Consider the following 16,826-nt stretch of genomic DNA (forward strand, 5'->3'; position numbering starts at 1 on the left):
TCAAACGGACAAAACAAAAAACACAAAAATATACTGACTCGGGACCCAAAATCACGACAACGCCAAACAAGCCCCTAACGACGAAAAATAAAAAAAATACTAAAATACACAATAAATAATTATAAATACAATATTTTTTAATATATTATTTTAAGGAAGGCATAAAAAGTGCAGAAAAATCAGACACACAGTGAGTGTGAAAGTATTTATAGGCAGTGTGTGTGCTAAAGGAGGAAACCAAAGAAACCACTGTACCCTCGCTTTCTCTCTCTTCCCCCGCCCTCGCTTTCTCGCTCTAAAACCACCCAAAACCCCCCGCTCGATCCGCAATCGTCAATCGGCGTACGAAATTGCGTTGTCGGCGTGTATATGCGGAGATATTTGCAAACATTTTGTATGTTGGTGTTTTCGCTGTGAATATCGATGTAATGTTTTGAAAAAAGGAAGAAAAAATTACCTGTGTTGTGATAGTGGTTGTGGAGAGGAAGTTTTTGTTGTTGATGCAGTAGTGTGTACGCAGTGTTGTTTGTTGTAGCTGTAGGTTTTTTTGTTGTATTTTATTGTTTATGTGTATGTATAGTTAGGGAGTGTGGGGGAATGGAGAGGTACGGTGGGACCCAGGCTATGGCGGTGGAGGCGGAATGGACGGTGGCGGGAGGCGTAGCAGGGTTAGAAGGCGAGTTGCATTTGAATTACGCGTTGGATTTGCTGATTTTTTCGTATTGTGTTTTTTGTGTAATGTTGATTGATTTTGGGGGTTTGGTTTTTTGTGAATAATGCAGAGTCGACGTGGCCGTTGGGGCTCGGGGGCGGGCCCGTGGCGTACCCTGAGAGGCCCGATGAGCCCGACTGTATTTATTACCTGAGGACTGGATTCTGTGGGTATGGCAATAGGTGTCGTTTCAACCATCCTCGAGATCGGAGTGTGGTAAGGCATTCGAATCTTTTGTTTAAGTTTGGTGTATGATTGAAGTGATCATAAGGTTGAAGTGGGATGTGTTGTGGTTTACGTAGATTTGATGCACTATTTGTTGAATTCTGGTGTTTGTTGATCATGAAGTGGAATGCATTTGATTTGAATTTATGAGGTATCTATGGATGTGATTGTAAATTGGGAAAATTCAAGCCTTCGGCATTTTAGTCGAGTTTGTGATGGATTTGGTAGGAAAGAATGGCAATTATTATATACCTAATTGGACTGAGTATAGTTTAAATTGGGTGGTTTCGATGGATATGAAGATTATTGTGGTAAAAGTAGTCTTTCTTGTTATGGGTTGTAATGATTTCGATGGAATAGGAATGATGGTGAATTTAAATGTTTTTTTTGTCCTACATCGATTTGGTGAACCTGCATGTAGTGAAAGCAACTGTTTTTATGTGATACAGGTAATGGGATCATTAGGAGCTAGTGGAGTTGAGTATCCAGAACGCGTTGGCCAGCCAGTTTGTCAGGTATTCGCTATTTGTTTTTTCATTTCTGTTTTGAAAAATCTTCTTATAAGCACATATGTGAAATAAAATGCTAAAGTTTACATGCTCACAAAATGTCGATCGCCATTAATGTAAATACATACATGTAAATGCTGCAAATATTGTCTTTTTGACACAATTGCGATAATTTATTATTAGTATCCTGGGACATAGATTGTGCTGCCTGATACTGAATTTGTGTTCTTGTGGATTCTAGAAGGGCCACTTCCTTTTAATTGATTCTGTATATGTATGTCTTTTGGCTTTCCACTGCGCACTGGTTATGTTGTGTGAAAAAGCGAAACTAAAAACGAGAATATCCTTTCATTAGACATTAATCCATGTTATGCTGTGCTTGCATAAGTTGTTAATGAACTCTTTAGAAGAGGGTATAATCTATTTACAACATCAGGATATGTAATTAATTCACGTGCCTGATTCCAGTTAATGACCTTTGATCTTAGGGGGGCTTTAAGACATCAGCGAAACTGGTTTTAAAAGAAGATACAATTATCATATTCCGAATGCTTTTATGTTGTTGACCATGAGTCCATGACATCTTCCTTCTCTTTTGTTTTGATTTGTATGGAAAATGAGCATCGAATGTGATAACTTTGGAGGGAAAATGGTAGATTAAACGGTTCAAACTTGGGAATAAAAACACAAGAAAATACACCTTTGATTGCTTATATTACTAGTGGAATTAGTCATCTATTAACTTCATTCTTTCACCTGGATATTCATATTCAAGCAGCTAGGTTTGACGTCATTCGAAGATTTGCAATGTACTATAATTTTTTTGTAGTTTTGATATCCTGTCTGAAAGCCTGAAGCTATGTCAAGGCACTGTTTCTCCCTAAGTTTCATCTTATCTTATAGCTTCCTGATCGTAGTTTATCGTTGTCTCCGTCTTTTGCCTATAAAATATCTGTATTGTCTGCTCCTACATGGCTTCTTCCTGTCAAACTATTGAAATTGCTCCATACCTGACAATGGGATCTCACTCATTTCCTTGAAATGGTTAAACATTTTGTCACGTTGTCTTGTGGCCATTCCTTGAAAGGGAAACTTTCCTTGTTTTGATAATGTACTGATAATTTTCAATTGCTTTAGTACTGCAGTGCTTGAAGCTTATCCATATTTTTGTGGTTTGTTTAATTGTGTTTTTCAACCTTTTTTTTTTTTTTTACTATTCAATCTATCAATTTCCCTCCGAAAAATCACCCGACACCTATTTTTCGTTCAAAACATCATAACCATTCACTATTTCACCTAAAAATACATCAAAAACAAAAGGCCACAAGTTGCAATGAAAAGTTACAATCCGGTGTTCTGGTGTCGCTTTTGATTTATCATTTTTATGTGCTGATAGGGCTATAATTTGTTTATCCAAGTTTTTTTGTATCAACAATAAACATCTTCAATCATGTTTATCCATCAGTGATTTTCCATTGTTCTTGGCTGAGAATTGGCTCTTATTTTGAGTTACGTACGCTTCTAAAAATTCTTACCTTTTTATAAGTATAACAATGCATGTTCTTTGAGCTCGATTTGTAGTACTACATGCGCACCGGGATGTGCAAATTTGGTGCTTCCTGCAAGTACCATCACCCAAGGCAAGGAGTCGGATCCTCAGCAGCAATCCCACTCAACGTCTACGGATATCCATTACGACCGGTCTGGACATTCAATATTTCTTACGCTCTTTCTACTCTACGGATTTAATCATATTGCACTTATTGAGTTTTTTCTGCAGGGAGAAAAGGAATGCTCATACTATATTAAAACAGGGCAATGCAAATTCGGCATCACCTGTAAATTTCATCATCCACAGCCGTCTGGCGCACAAGTTCCGCCACCAAACAACCCTAATCCCGGACCTAGCCATTTGTCAGTTTATCCAACCATGCAATCTCCGGCTCAGTCTTCTCAACAATACGGAGTTCTTCCTGGGAATTGGCCAGTTGCGCGGCCAGCCATGATTCCAGGTTCTTACGTGCCTGGGAGTTACGGACCCATGCTCTTTCCTCCAGGAATCGTTCCCATTCCCGGCTGGACACCCTACCCTGTAGGTGTACCTGAACTCGAACTATTTATTATCTTTTTAAACTTTTGTCGATATTTCTCTATTAGTGACCTGTAGAATTCCATAATACAGGCACCGGTCAATCCTGCAGCCTCACCGGGTTCTCAGCCCACTGTCGGTGCTGGTTCGATGTATGGTTTAACTCAATTACCTCCTCCAGGGACGGCATACTCTGTGCCATACCTTTCTAGCCCTTCTGCTGGTCCCTCAAGCAGCAATCAGAAGGAAAATGCATTTCCCGAAAGACCTGGACAACCGGAATGTCAGTATTATTTGAGAACCGGAGATTGTAAATTTGGTTCGACTTGTAAATATCATCATCCCCCGGAGTTGAGTGTAGCCAGGCCAAGTTTCTTGCTTAGTCCCATGGGTCTTCCGCTGCGCCCGGTAAGCACACTCTCTGTTTAATCTGGAAAATTGGAATTGCATGATTCTACTTTACGTATGCTTCGTCGTAATTTATTTATTGTTAGGGCATACCCGTTGTATTTACTTGAAAGTAAAACCGTGTCTAAACAAATTTTCATCTAGAGGTAAAGATTTTTGGCTATAGAATCGCCTTTCGATTACCTTAACCTTTGATGCTCATACTGAACCTAGACATGTAGCAACGCAAAAACATTCGACATTAGTTTCTGTTACTTCGATAATGTAAGAAATGCAAGACTAGGGAAAAATTGGGATAATCAATGTGAAGCTCGTATATAATCCATTTCCCTTGTATTCCTGTAGATATTTGTGCTTTCTTTTGCTAGTCGAAGATATGCCCCTGGGCACCCTAGGCCAGCCTGCTGTTAGTGTTATAAATGAATGTAAAACTCAATTCTTTGGATTTTTATCATATGATGTAGAGAAATTGCTGCCGTAAAATCGTCTCATTCATCTTTTTCTTTTCCCAGGGCGCGCCCCTCTGCTCCCACTATGCCCAGAATGGCGTGTGCAGGTTTGGTCCATCGTGCAAATTCGATCACCCGATGGGAAGTTTGAGCTACAGTCCATCGGCGTCTTCACTAACCGACATGCCCGTGGCTCCTTACCCGGTGGGATCAACTATCGCCACATTCGCCCCGTCATCATCTTCTTCGGACCTAAGGCCCGAGCTCCTTACCGGGATGTTTTCCACGACTAGTTTCTCGAAAGGAGGCGGGGGGACGACTCTTCAGTCGAGCATTCAGTATTCCGGGCAGGGCTCCGCCTCTTCATCCGGCAGCGGCAGCAGCAGCAGCAGCACAAGCGTCGGAGGCGAACCTCTCACATCAAGATGATAATGATCTGATCTGATTCGGAAACTTCTTTTTTGGCGTAAATCCTCTTCGACAGACAGGCAGATTTCTCGAACCCGAGCTGGAATGGCTTGGTTTGAATAAGCCATAGATATATATATACACTCCAGCATCAGCTTGGAATGGAATAATGGATGGATGGATCGATGAGGAGGATTGGCATTAAGGTAATTCTTGGCAGGGAAGCCCCTAAAGTTTTGAAGGCTAATGGTTGTTGTTGGTTGTTGTGTCTGTTTTTATAGTTTCGACGACACACTCTTATTCTCTTCCTGGTTGTGGTTATTATATTGGATTGATTCTCTATTGCGTTACATGAACACGAACACGAACACGTTGATGAAGGAGAGGGTTGGTTGGTTGGTTCCCCGCTTTTTTGGTTCAATCAACACAACAAACCAACTCTTTTCCCACTTCACTTTTTTACATTCTTTGCCTTATTTTCTCAACTCTAGAGTATGTTTATATGTATATATATATATATATACAAGTGATTTAACATTTTATTTATTCAGTTTTAATATTAAATATATAGTTGTTTACTGTATTTTTACTCTAATTCATAAATTAATTTTTTTTAAAAAAAGAATATTTTTAAATATTGCTTTTTATATGTTACAGTTCACACTAATTTTTTTTATAAAATAAAGGATTAATATGCAAAATAAAAAAATAAAAAATAAAAATAAAGAAAAGAAAGAATGGCAAAATTTTTGGCGTCATTTGGAAGAAACCGATGCCAAATTCTTAACTACTGGGTTGAAGCTGACCTTATTTAAAACAAATATATTATTGTTTTTATTATATATTTTTTTATAACTAAATTTTTAAGAAGTATTCTTAATTATTATTATTATTATTTATAATTTTTTATGAATACGTTTTGACGGAGATCCAAATTTCTGGAGTGTTTTATTTTCTAAAAAAAAATAAGAATTCATAAACTAACAAAAATAGAAAATAGAAAGTTTATTCAAAATTCTCTACTTTTATCCTTTTTCGATAAACAAATATATTAATATATATATATGTTCAAAACTCTTTAGTTTTATAAAATTAAATTATATTAATCGTAAGTAAAATTCATATTTTCTTTTTTTAAAAATTTATATTATATAAAATTTTGTTCTCAATAAAATAATATATATTGTATATACCTTTGTTGAAATCATAACTTTTAAAATGTTAAATATATTTTAAAAAACTTTAATCAAATATATTACTCCCTGTCTCACTTCTCACTTTTCCATTTCTGTCCGTTCCTATAATTATTTTTATTATATGATAATTATTTTCACTAATATATTTTTAATTATTTATTAATTATACCTCTTCTAATTATTTTTATTATTATATGATAATTATTTTCACTAATATATTTTTAATTATTTATTAATTATACCTCTTCTAAGTAAAGGGGACAAAGGAGTATATTATAATTCAACCATTAATTAAATAAACCAATTTCAACTCAACTTTCCAACCTAAAACTAAACTGATAACAAAAAGTAACCTAAATTCCCAATTTTCTCCACTAGATCCCTAAAATTAGTATCCATCCGCCGTTTTAGCACAAGTTTTACTAGAAACAAATAATAATTGATATTTTTTACATTTTATAGTAAATATATATTAAATAACACAAAAATAATATAATTTTTACTAAAAAGATAAGCAAATTTTTAAATGAGAGTAATGAAGAAGGAAAGAACAAGTCAAGGATGTGGAAATTTTACCCCAAAATGATCCACCAACAAAAGAACATATAATATGAAACGGCACTCATCATTTTCTCTTCTTTCCCTGCCAAAAAAACACACATTATTTACTCCTCAATACCATATTTATGCATAGCCAAAATGGTAAATTACAAAGTATATACATATATACACATATATAACTAAGGCAGCTGTTACAATAATGATTAAATAGCACACAATAATATAGATCAGACAATGAGATATAAATTTATGGCATACATATAAAATATAACTTAATAATACATACTAATATTTTATACAATATGTATTGTCTGTTTTATTTTTCTATGTTATCTATAGTATATTTATGTGTTGATTGGGACAATCAGAATAGTGTTAATGGGCGGTGACTACAATGCTGAATAACACAACTTGTGCTAACGGACAACACACGACTATTGTATTATTATAATACAAATACAACACATGAACTAACAACATACGATATAATCTCATACAATACATACAACAATTGATTTTAGCACATGACATACTATTATGCATTAATATAATATTATACGGACACACGCTGTAATGATGAACAAACAATACGTATTTTTATTACAAACAACACATGTTATATCTAACAAAAGCATGTTTCATTTCTGTATTTTCCGTGTGTTTATTTTTCAAAATTAGCACCGTAACCTCCCCAGTGCTAATAAATCCCAAATCAGCACCTTAAACCAAGCGTATAACTAAATAATCATTTGTGTTTCATGAAAACACATATAAAAAATCACCAAGAAGGACACCAAAGAGGCAAATTGCACTAATTTACAATACAGAGCTCTATTTGTTTGTAGGTTTTTACCAAAATCTTTATTATTAATAAAAATAAAATTAAAAATTAAATACTTATCTTTTATTTTATATATTACATTAAAAACTAATTTTACATTAAAAAATATTACATTAAATCTTTTATATCACGCGCACTTTATAATTGTTACTAAATAAAAAATGAGAATATTTCTAAAAGACAGACAAAAATTTTACAGAGACTGAGGGAGTATTACTCACATTGTCATCCATCAATGCATGCTTCCGCTTCTTGAGCATTGTAATACTGCTTTCCACATTAGCTTGTCGGGCCGCAGCTCGCCTCGATGATGAAGATGAGGCCATGCTCTATGAGAAACATGGAAGGTTAAGGATATACTCTAAATAAATATGTATATACTGCATTGAAAAGATTACACTCGCTTAATTACCTTTGCCAGTTTTTTCTCTTTTCGAGCCTGCCTCTCCCTTTCATCGTATTCTTGGTTTTCCTTCTCCACCAATCGGATAAGCGTATCGCATCTCCTTGCGAGTTCTTGAGTGGTTCGAGACTTCACAAACCAATCAAACCGGAACAATGAGGAAGTCCGGAAGGCAGACTTTAGCTCATCCCAGTTCCCATATCCTAGTTTGTGAATCATGCATATCTGAAAAGGAAACAAATATCAGCCGGGTATGAACATTCCGAGACAATATATATATATATATACATACATATCATGTACATATATATACATAGTGTAGTTGAGATATCGCGAAAAAGAGCTGAATTGATTCACCATGAAACGGTCACATTCTTCGTTGTACAATTTTCCTTTGTTCTGGCCATATTGGATCTTTAAATCCAGCCATGGGTTCTTGTAGCGATCCAACTTCTTCCGGAGTGCCTTCATTATCTCATCTTTCCGTGCAATCCGGGCTTCTCCTCTTTCAATGTTCTTAATGATCTTATCATAATCTGCAATTAGATGATCAGATATATCGGATAATCATAACGGATGTAATTCTCTAATGAAATCTGGAACTGCCTCTCAACTTTACGATGACCAGACTTTTTAGAAACATAATCTATATAGCTGAGACATGTAAATCATTTTGCGAAAAAGTAAGGCAATAGTTAAGAATGATATTCTTACCATTTAACTCCTTGTATCGTTCGTTGAAAACTTGCGCATATCTTGAGACTTCCTCCTCTGTTTTCCCTTCCATTTCAGAAGCAATTAGTGTGATATCATTTCGGCCGTACTTTTCACAAGCCCTGATGAATGTATTGAAGTCTTTTCTGCTCCATGTCGAAAATCCCTACAACAACAATGTCAATCAGGTGAAGCTATCGGTTAAGTCGGAATCAAATACAAAAAAATGGGAGCATACTTCCTCCAGCAATTGTTCTTTCTCTTCCTGCTCCTCAGCAGTCAAAGGATCTCCTCCGTCTGGGGAGACAACATCGGCATGTTAAGAGAGTGCATAATGATTAATGAATAATGACCGAATACTTAAAGGGAAAACAAGGTGAATGAAAATACACCTTCAGGTTCATCCACATCTACTGCATCTTTTGCTTGATTCTTCTGATTTGCCTGCGAAGCAACGAGAAGCAAATAAGGCAGATATCACAAGTAGACTATTAGAAGACTATACACATAAGAACTCAGATTGCAGACCATATGATGGCGCACTTCTTTTTCAAATAGCTCACTTAAACGCTGTGTGTTGAAGAACTGGAAGTCATGCCTTGTAATTGACAAAACTTGTTAATAGGCAGAAAGCCCTCGATAAGTTGGATGAATTAGATGAAAAAGAGAAATCCTTACAATTGTGGCATTCGAGGAAGTCGGGGCTCTTTGGGTTTTGCAGGAGCAGTATGACGCATTGTCTGTTTGAAATATTCTGATTCACAGTAACTATAAGAATATCATAAGCAAACATTAGCAAACCTGTCGTTTCACTTGATAGAATGCAATTCTTTCGGTAAATAATTTCAAAAATTGAAGAATCTTACTTGCGCTTTCGTTCTCTTTTTGGCGGTTCAATCCAATTGTCACTAACAAGCTTCTTGAAATCAAGCTTATTCTCATCCTTCATGAACAAGGTACAAAGAAAGAAAGCATGAGTGCAAAGGAATAATAACATGGAAAGATACGAACACTAACAATCTATAAGTTCAGTAAAAATACCTTTTCATCATCAAAATCATACAAATCGGCAGCTAAAGACAGTCAAAACAGCTTTATTAGTGTCACCAACCCCAGAAGAATGAATACCATATGAGTATCAAGAATAGTATTATAGAAGCTGAAGCTTACTGTCGTCCATTTTGAATTTGATAGCATCTTCTGTAAATTTTTTCATTTTAGCATCAAGTTCAGCAGTTGCCTCTTCCCCCTTGGCAATAATTCTGTCGATATCTTCATCAGTTATTGTGCTGTCTTTGGAACTGAAAACCATCTCAGCACCAAATCTCACCATTTGCAGTAGCTCATCCTTATTAACAGCTGCATAGAAGCAAATCATTACTCATCAAGTTATGGTTTCTACATAGTCAATTTAAAACCGTTACAAGAAAATTTTACTTTTTTGCTCTGCTAGTCTCCCTTGCTGGATAACTAATGCATCAAGAGCAAGCTTTTTATATGCCCTTTCAATCACTTTCTCCTCAATTGTGTACTGTGTCAGTGTAAAAATATCATTTCGATTTGATAATGAAGAACATATGCATTGACCAAAACATTCTAATTTTCTTAATATGAAAAGGGGACAAACCTCTGTGCAGAACCGAAAAACTTGGACTTCCTTCTTTTGCCCAATTCTATGAGCACGGTCCTGGGCCTGTAAATCAACCTGTGGATTCCTGTAAAGAATTCAAGTCAAGATTTGTCGTGCGCAGGGGAAACAGTTGACACATCAACGACTGGATACTGCCTCACCAGTCACTGTCATAAAGAATGACAATATCAGCGGTGGCCAGGTTGATTCCTAGACCTCCAGCTCTAGTTGACAGTAGAAATACAAATTTCTCACTGCCTGGTCTATTGAAGGCCTCGATGGAAGCATCTCGATCTTCCCCACCAGTATTTCCATCAATCCTACAGTACAAGTATCCTCGGAACATTAAGTAGTCTTCAAGAATGTCCAGCAGCCTTGTCATCTGCACAAGTAAGCAGTCGACGAATGATGGACAGCAACACAAAAGTCTTAGGAAAGGTTAGACTAGATGGAGTCAACATAACCAACCTGGGAAAATATTAAAACCCTGGAACCACGTTCTTTTAGCTTTCCAAGCAACTTGTCAAGTAGAACCATCTTCCCTGCAATCCAAAGAATATTTTACATAAGAATAAAATATTAGGCCATGATTGCAGAAAGAAAGATTATGATGATTTTTCCCCAGATGAAAGTATGTACCTGAATTCTCTATAAGATGTTCTCCTGTTGTATAAGGTGGACCAGGCTCAGCACCTTGAAATAAATAAGGATGGTTACAGCATTTCCTTAGCTGCATGGCTATATTGAGGAGGCGTTTGCGCTCTCCACCAGCATTTACAACCTCAAGATCTTTCTGTAGCAAAGCCCTATAATATTGCTTTTGCACCTGGGACATACCCACTTTAAGTATAGTTTCTTTCTTGGGAGGCAAACCTTTCTCAACATCAGACTTCAACCTTCTCAGAAGAAAGGGACGAAGAACCTAGCAATCAACAAATAAAGGAGAAACTGAAAGAAGTGAATAACTTGAGCAAATGAAGATCTATGAACTCAAATTCCTACTAGACAGCAGCAATTCATAACAACAATATGTTTTTTTAAGTTCTGCACACACTAGGAGTAAAAACATGCTCTTAGAATCATTTGTTAATATAATTGTAACATAGATGACTTTGGATGTTCTGCACAGTTCCATCCTTTCTAACATACAAGCAAATTCCAGCAACAATGCACATGCCAGTAAATATGAAGAACTCTCGCAGTGAGGAAAATGCTTCATGTAATGTCGAAAATAATTGCATACCTTGTGCAGTTGCTGTACAACTTCTTGCTGATCATTTTCACCAGATATTTGGAACCATTCATCAAAGGTCTCGGCAGAGCTAAAGATTTCCGGGAGTAAAAAGTTGAGAAGAGACCATAGTTCATGAAGATTATTCTGTAAATATATACCACATAACAGAGATCCAGAAATTAAAAAATGAAAAAAATCTGTATCAATATGGGGTATAGAAATTAAAGAATGTTGCATATCAGTTACAGCCTCTAATTTTACTAAGTTGGATCATATCAATGCAGTTAGCACCAGGAGTGATAAGTGCTCGAGTATTATTTATAGCCAGTTCCCCTTGACAATGAAGCTTCTTAAGGAACGGAACACACAAAAATACTATTAGGAAATCTTTCACTTAACAGCTTCTCATTATATCTGAGACATGAAGAAATGCAAACTGTGCAAACTTTAAAGCACTCAACATCAGCAGAAGTTTAAAACACGCTTTACCAAAAGATTTACTATGACATCAAAATATAATAGCTATAAGATTTTCAACTGAAACAGAGGGAAAGATTGGTACAAAGGTTCCAAACATAGTCAGCTATCAAAATGTGGCAACTTGCAAAAGTAATGGAACCTCTTTGTGAACATTGAACAGTGTAAGCAAGAAAGCTCTGAACATTAGTAGAAGAATGTCATAATTTGCACCTAGAGGATACAATCGAAGCAATACCTGAAGTGGAGTTCCTGTGATTAGAAGTCTGTAGTTAGTACTATAGAGCCTCATTGTTTTCGAGAGAATCGAATTTTCATTCTTGATTCGATGAGCTTCATCAATGATAATATAGCGCCAGCTAAACCGACGCAAGGCAGACTTCTCCTTGACAACCATTTCAAAACTTGTGACACAAACGTCAAACTTGCCAGCAACAAGTAATTCGTCCCGAATATATTTCTGGAAGTTCAAGAAAATGTGGATTTATTTTATCTTTTAAATATTGTTTAGCATAATATATATACGGAAAAAAAAAATGTTAACACAAGCTTACTCTTTCATCAGGATTTCCAAGAAACTTAACAGCACGTAAAACAGGACAAAACCTTTTTATTTCATTCATCCAATTCCCAAGTGTAGATTTTGGTGAAACAACCATGTGAGGGCCTGTAATCCCTCTGAACTCATGCAAGTAACCCAATAGGGATATGGTTTGCAGAGTTTTACCAAGTCCCTAAATAAAAAAAACAATACAAAACATCACCAAGTTTGAGATCTATGCAATTATAAGATGCAAACAATAGTCCATACCATTTCATCTGCAAGTATTCCGTTAATGCCATTCTCATAAAGTCGTATAAGCCAGTTTAAACCAGCAAGTTGGTAATCTCTCATCTTTCCCTGTATACCTGTAAGGCAATTTGCCAAAGTGATTGGTCATACTTTATTACAAATCATACAAAAAAAATAAAAATAATAATAACAACTGCTCAATGCTATCCCATTTAAAGTAAACATATTAATTTTACCTGCATTGATTAATAATTCAAAGAATAAGGCACATTTAATCACTCAGGTGTACTAGCAGCATCCTTAAATTATAATAATATAAGTAGATTGAAAGAGCAAACAGCAGTTAAGAATAAGGCAAGCAAACAAAATTGTCTCACAGGATGGTTGTGCCACAAGTCTCGTATTTCCAGTTCCTGAGAGGCCATCTTCTTCCTCTTTAAGATATTCTTCATCCTCTTCCTCTTCAGTTAACTTTGAAGCATGGCGTCCTCTGAAAAATACAATAAGTACAACATAATTTTACATTGAGTCCCAAATAAATGTCCATTGGCCATGATTAACCAAAGAAATATGAGTAGAATATTTCTTTAAAAGCTTGACAGTTCTCTAAGTATATTTAATGCTTCCTGATAACTGGTTGCCCGGATGTGAAGATCTATTATACAGTTACAGACTCATAAAAGAAACTTCTTTCATCTATATTCAGAACATTCGACCTCCACAACTCAACCAGCAGGAAGTCCCCTTCTTTTATTTGCTGCATTCCTTTTCTTTATTGTTTAAGGATTTAGAAACAATAAAATTTCTGTTGCAGTCTTTATGTGTTGTGTGTGTGTGCATGGTTATTGGATTAAAGAAAAATGATCAAGGGGCCCCTTTGACTTTTATTTCTATTAGGAAACTTTGACAGAATCAAGTTCTTAGCTCCTTCAAAATATAATTACCATCTAATCTAATAAACTGAGCTCCTCGAAGCAACATTCACTTCTACATTTCCCAACACAGTAGTGGAATAAAGGGGTCAACAACCACAGATGCTGATCTACATGAGGTGTCTAACCCAGGCAAGCAAAGGAGATAAAAATACCAAACAGATACAACCATACTATGAAAATATGCAAATCCAATCCAGAAAAAGTAGCAACACTACAAACAACGTAGAGAGAAACTATGCATCAAAATCTAAATTTATACATGTATAATGTGCAAAATGTCACAGTGGGAAATAGATAAAAAACCCACCTTCCTTTTGCCTTCTTCTGAGAAGCAGGCTTTTCACCTTTTGCAAAATGAGCAAACAACTCTGTCTGCTCCAGCAGATATTTCAGACGGCCTTTCCCTTTATTATTCTGTTCAAGATAAAAACAATACCAACATAACATGTTAGTAGGCAGCATAATAAGCTACAATGTCAAGTAGTTTAATTCAATTCTTCAGATGACAGACCATGTCAGCGTCGACAGCAGCATTTTGGGTGTCAAGTATTTCCTGTATCTTTTGCTTCTTAACCCTCTGCATCTCTTTAAGTCTGGCCTTTTCTCTCTTGGATACTTCATTTGCATTGGCATCATCTTCCTAAATGACACATAACACCGCACGACTAATTACTCGGATATTTAAGGCAATGTAGCTTAGTTTCAAAACTTCACTGATAAATGATGATATCACAGTTTTTAAATTATTTCACAAGAAACTAACACTTCACTCAGTCATCCAATCAGAACTTTCAACAATAAGAAACGAATGGGTAGTCGTACGAAGAAAACTATTTTCAGACTTCAAGCATCAACAAAACTAAATGGAGGTAGGTTAAACTCGTTCATACTTAATTTTAAGTGATATAATTATCTAGGAAATCAGCTAATAGAAATATAATCTACATGCAACATCTCAAAGCTTTCACCTATAGATACTAGATAGTAAAGCAAAAAAAACCCGAAACAACAACCATGAATCATCTCCCATCTCCATTCACTTCAAGTTCAATCAACACCACGCAATGTAACACGGTAGCACCGAAGACCAGTAACCAATCCGAACAGAAACAAATTACACGAAATAGGCATACGAGTTACGCTACGATACAAACGTAAAGAAAATCAACAAATCATACATACGATCTCGTACTCAGCGAAAGAAATCGAAATCAAAACCTCAATCACACATGCAGACGCCGCTATCAAATCTAGACCACTATAAAATCGAAATCACGAGCAATAGAAACTCTAAAATAAACAACGCAAACTTTCGCACAAAATTTCCTCGACGAGATAATCCGATAGAGCGGCGAACAAACCTCATTCTCATCTTCTCCTTCAAAATCTCCGCCGACTGCGTCCTCCTCCTCCTCGCCACCATCGTCGGAACCATCTGTGCTCCGAGAAACGCCCTCGACCTCCTCCCCGTCCTCCTGATCGTTGGCCTGATCCTTGCTCGTCTCTTCCTCCGCAGAAGAACCGGAAGTGTACTCATCGGAAGAATCGTTCGCCGGCGACTGTTGTTTAGCCATTTCGGCGATCTCCGCCTCTCCGAAGAGAAATTCGAGATTGTTTCGGGAATGACCGAACAGGCCGTACGTGTAAATGAAGCAAGCGCCGCATCTTCTTAAGAATGCCGGAGCTCCAAGTGTGAAACGGGTCGGGTTAAGGCTAATCGGGTTTGGATTGGCAAAGGTACGTAGGAAGGAATTGTTCGGGCCGGGAAATTGGGCCAAACTTGGCCTTCAGGTCCTTATTATTTTATTCAATTTATTGTCATATTTACTTTAATAAATTAATCTTATTTAGATGAGTGAGAGTATCTTCACTCAATTTAATATAAGTAATCAAATCAAGAATTCAATCTAAATCATCATTATTTATAGTATTATTTATACATTTTTTATATTTAACATAAAAATAAAAACAATGGTATATTTTTTAAAAAATAGTTTTTGAATTTGAATTTTAAGATTAATTTAAATTTTTATATTTTTCTATATTTTATAAGTTTGAAGTATGAGATAACCTTCAACACCTATGTTAAGATTTGAAAACTTAATTTATATAATTACATAAATTATAATATTTTAATTAATTAAATTAATATAATTTAATTTTAAGTAATCAATACATATGTTGAAATTGTACTTGATAGGTAAGGATTGCATTGATTTAAAAGGGTAATAGTATATGAGTTTTTTTTTTTTTTTACAAAATAATAAGAGTGGTTTTTCTTAAAAAAATTCAAAATTTTATTTTCCAAAAAATAAAAAGAAAAAACCTTTTTAATTTGGAATTCCTTTTTATAAATTTGATTGGATTATTTATGGATTTACGTAGATTTGATAGGATTTTAAAATAATTTTTTATTAATTTATATAAAATACATTTGTAGATAGAAAATATTTAAATAATTTAATAAAAATACAAAAATGTATATAGTTTAAAAAATATTAAATTTACATTATTTTTATCTTCGTTTTCGTCATCTTCATTTTCATCGCCATTAAATATTATATATAATTAATAATGTATAATAATTATAGCATAATACTATTTTTATATATTAATATTTTAATTTTTTATATTATTATTCAATATATTAATTTGTTTTAATTGATTAGTATCTTAGTATAGTTTTATTGTGTGTACATGTATTATTACTTTAACAAATTTAATGTAAAATGACAATGAGATAAAATGAATTTTGAAGAAATAATATCTTATTGCCAAATGATTCGGGTTAAAATCTATTCATAATTTTTTTTCAATTAAATTTATTTGGATTTTTTTTAATGCAAAAAAAATAAAATAATAATACTCCCTCCATCCTAGATAAGATGGGGGCATTACCGTAGATACATGAATTGAATTTAAGTAAATATAATCAGCAAGTAATTAAGAAGTGTATTAGTAAAAATAATTATAGATTAAGATTAAGATAACTAAATATTTTAATTAAGATTAAAAAAATTAAATTTTAAATTTTAAAATATGATTAAAGTGTATAATCAATTTTCCAAAAAAAGAAAGAACAAATTATATGGGACGGACAAAAATAGAAAATATAGACAAATTATGTGGGACGTGGGAGTAATTAATTTAAAATTTTAATTAAAAATATATTTTTTATTTTTTATTTAATAATTTGCTACTATATTTTAATTTTTGAAATTATTATTATTTTATTAAGACAT

At 34.6% G+C, this 16,826-nt stretch overlaps 2 protein-coding genes across 2 annotated transcripts; one reads left to right on the forward strand and one right to left on the reverse strand.

The window, feature by feature from the left end:
- The first annotated feature begins 222 nt into the window (after window positions 1-222).
- LOC127250404 (zinc finger CCCH domain-containing protein 32-like) lies at window positions 223-5,156 on the forward strand. The gene is made up of 7 exons (XM_051273686.1): window positions 223-676; window positions 783-928; window positions 1,387-1,452; window positions 3,028-3,147; window positions 3,227-3,538; window positions 3,629-3,943; window positions 4,456-5,156. Exons 1-7 carry the CDS (start codon window positions 598-600, stop codon window positions 4,819-4,821), a joined length of 1,404 nt encoding a protein of 467 aa, XP_051129643.1. The 5' UTR covers window positions 223-597; the 3' UTR covers window positions 4,822-5,156.
- A 1,214-nt stretch (window positions 5,157-6,370) lies between these two features.
- LOC127250690 (ISWI chromatin-remodeling complex ATPase CHR11-like) lies at window positions 6,371-15,221 on the reverse strand. Its single transcript, XM_051274093.1, has 25 exons — window positions 14,946-15,221; window positions 14,096-14,224; window positions 13,892-13,998; window positions 13,027-13,139; window positions 12,668-12,765; window positions 12,411-12,590; window positions 12,095-12,316; window positions 11,389-11,523; window positions 10,785-11,067; window positions 10,614-10,687; window positions 10,307-10,527; window positions 10,143-10,230; window positions 9,953-10,046; window positions 9,686-9,874; window positions 9,557-9,588; window positions 9,382-9,458; window positions 9,194-9,283; window positions 9,044-9,113; window positions 8,908-8,959; window positions 8,754-8,812; window positions 8,516-8,681; window positions 8,159-8,337; window positions 7,811-8,026; window positions 7,620-7,727; window positions 6,371-6,639 (listed from the first exon to the last, which is right to left on the reverse strand). The coding sequence occupies exons 1-25, from the start codon at window positions 15,156-15,158 to the stop codon at window positions 6,622-6,624; spliced, it is 3,213 nt and encodes a 1,070-aa protein (XP_051130050.1). The 5' UTR covers window positions 15,159-15,221; the 3' UTR covers window positions 6,371-6,621.
- Window positions 15,222-16,826: the final 1,605 nt, after the last annotated feature.

The sequence above is a fragment of the Andrographis paniculata genome, unplaced genomic scaffold (genome assembly GCF_009805555.1).
Source record: "Andrographis paniculata isolate CXL003 unplaced genomic scaffold, ASM980555v1 Contig37END, whole genome shotgun sequence".
In the NCBI taxonomy this organism is placed as follows: Eukaryota; Viridiplantae; Streptophyta; class Magnoliopsida; order Lamiales; family Acanthaceae; genus Andrographis; species Andrographis paniculata.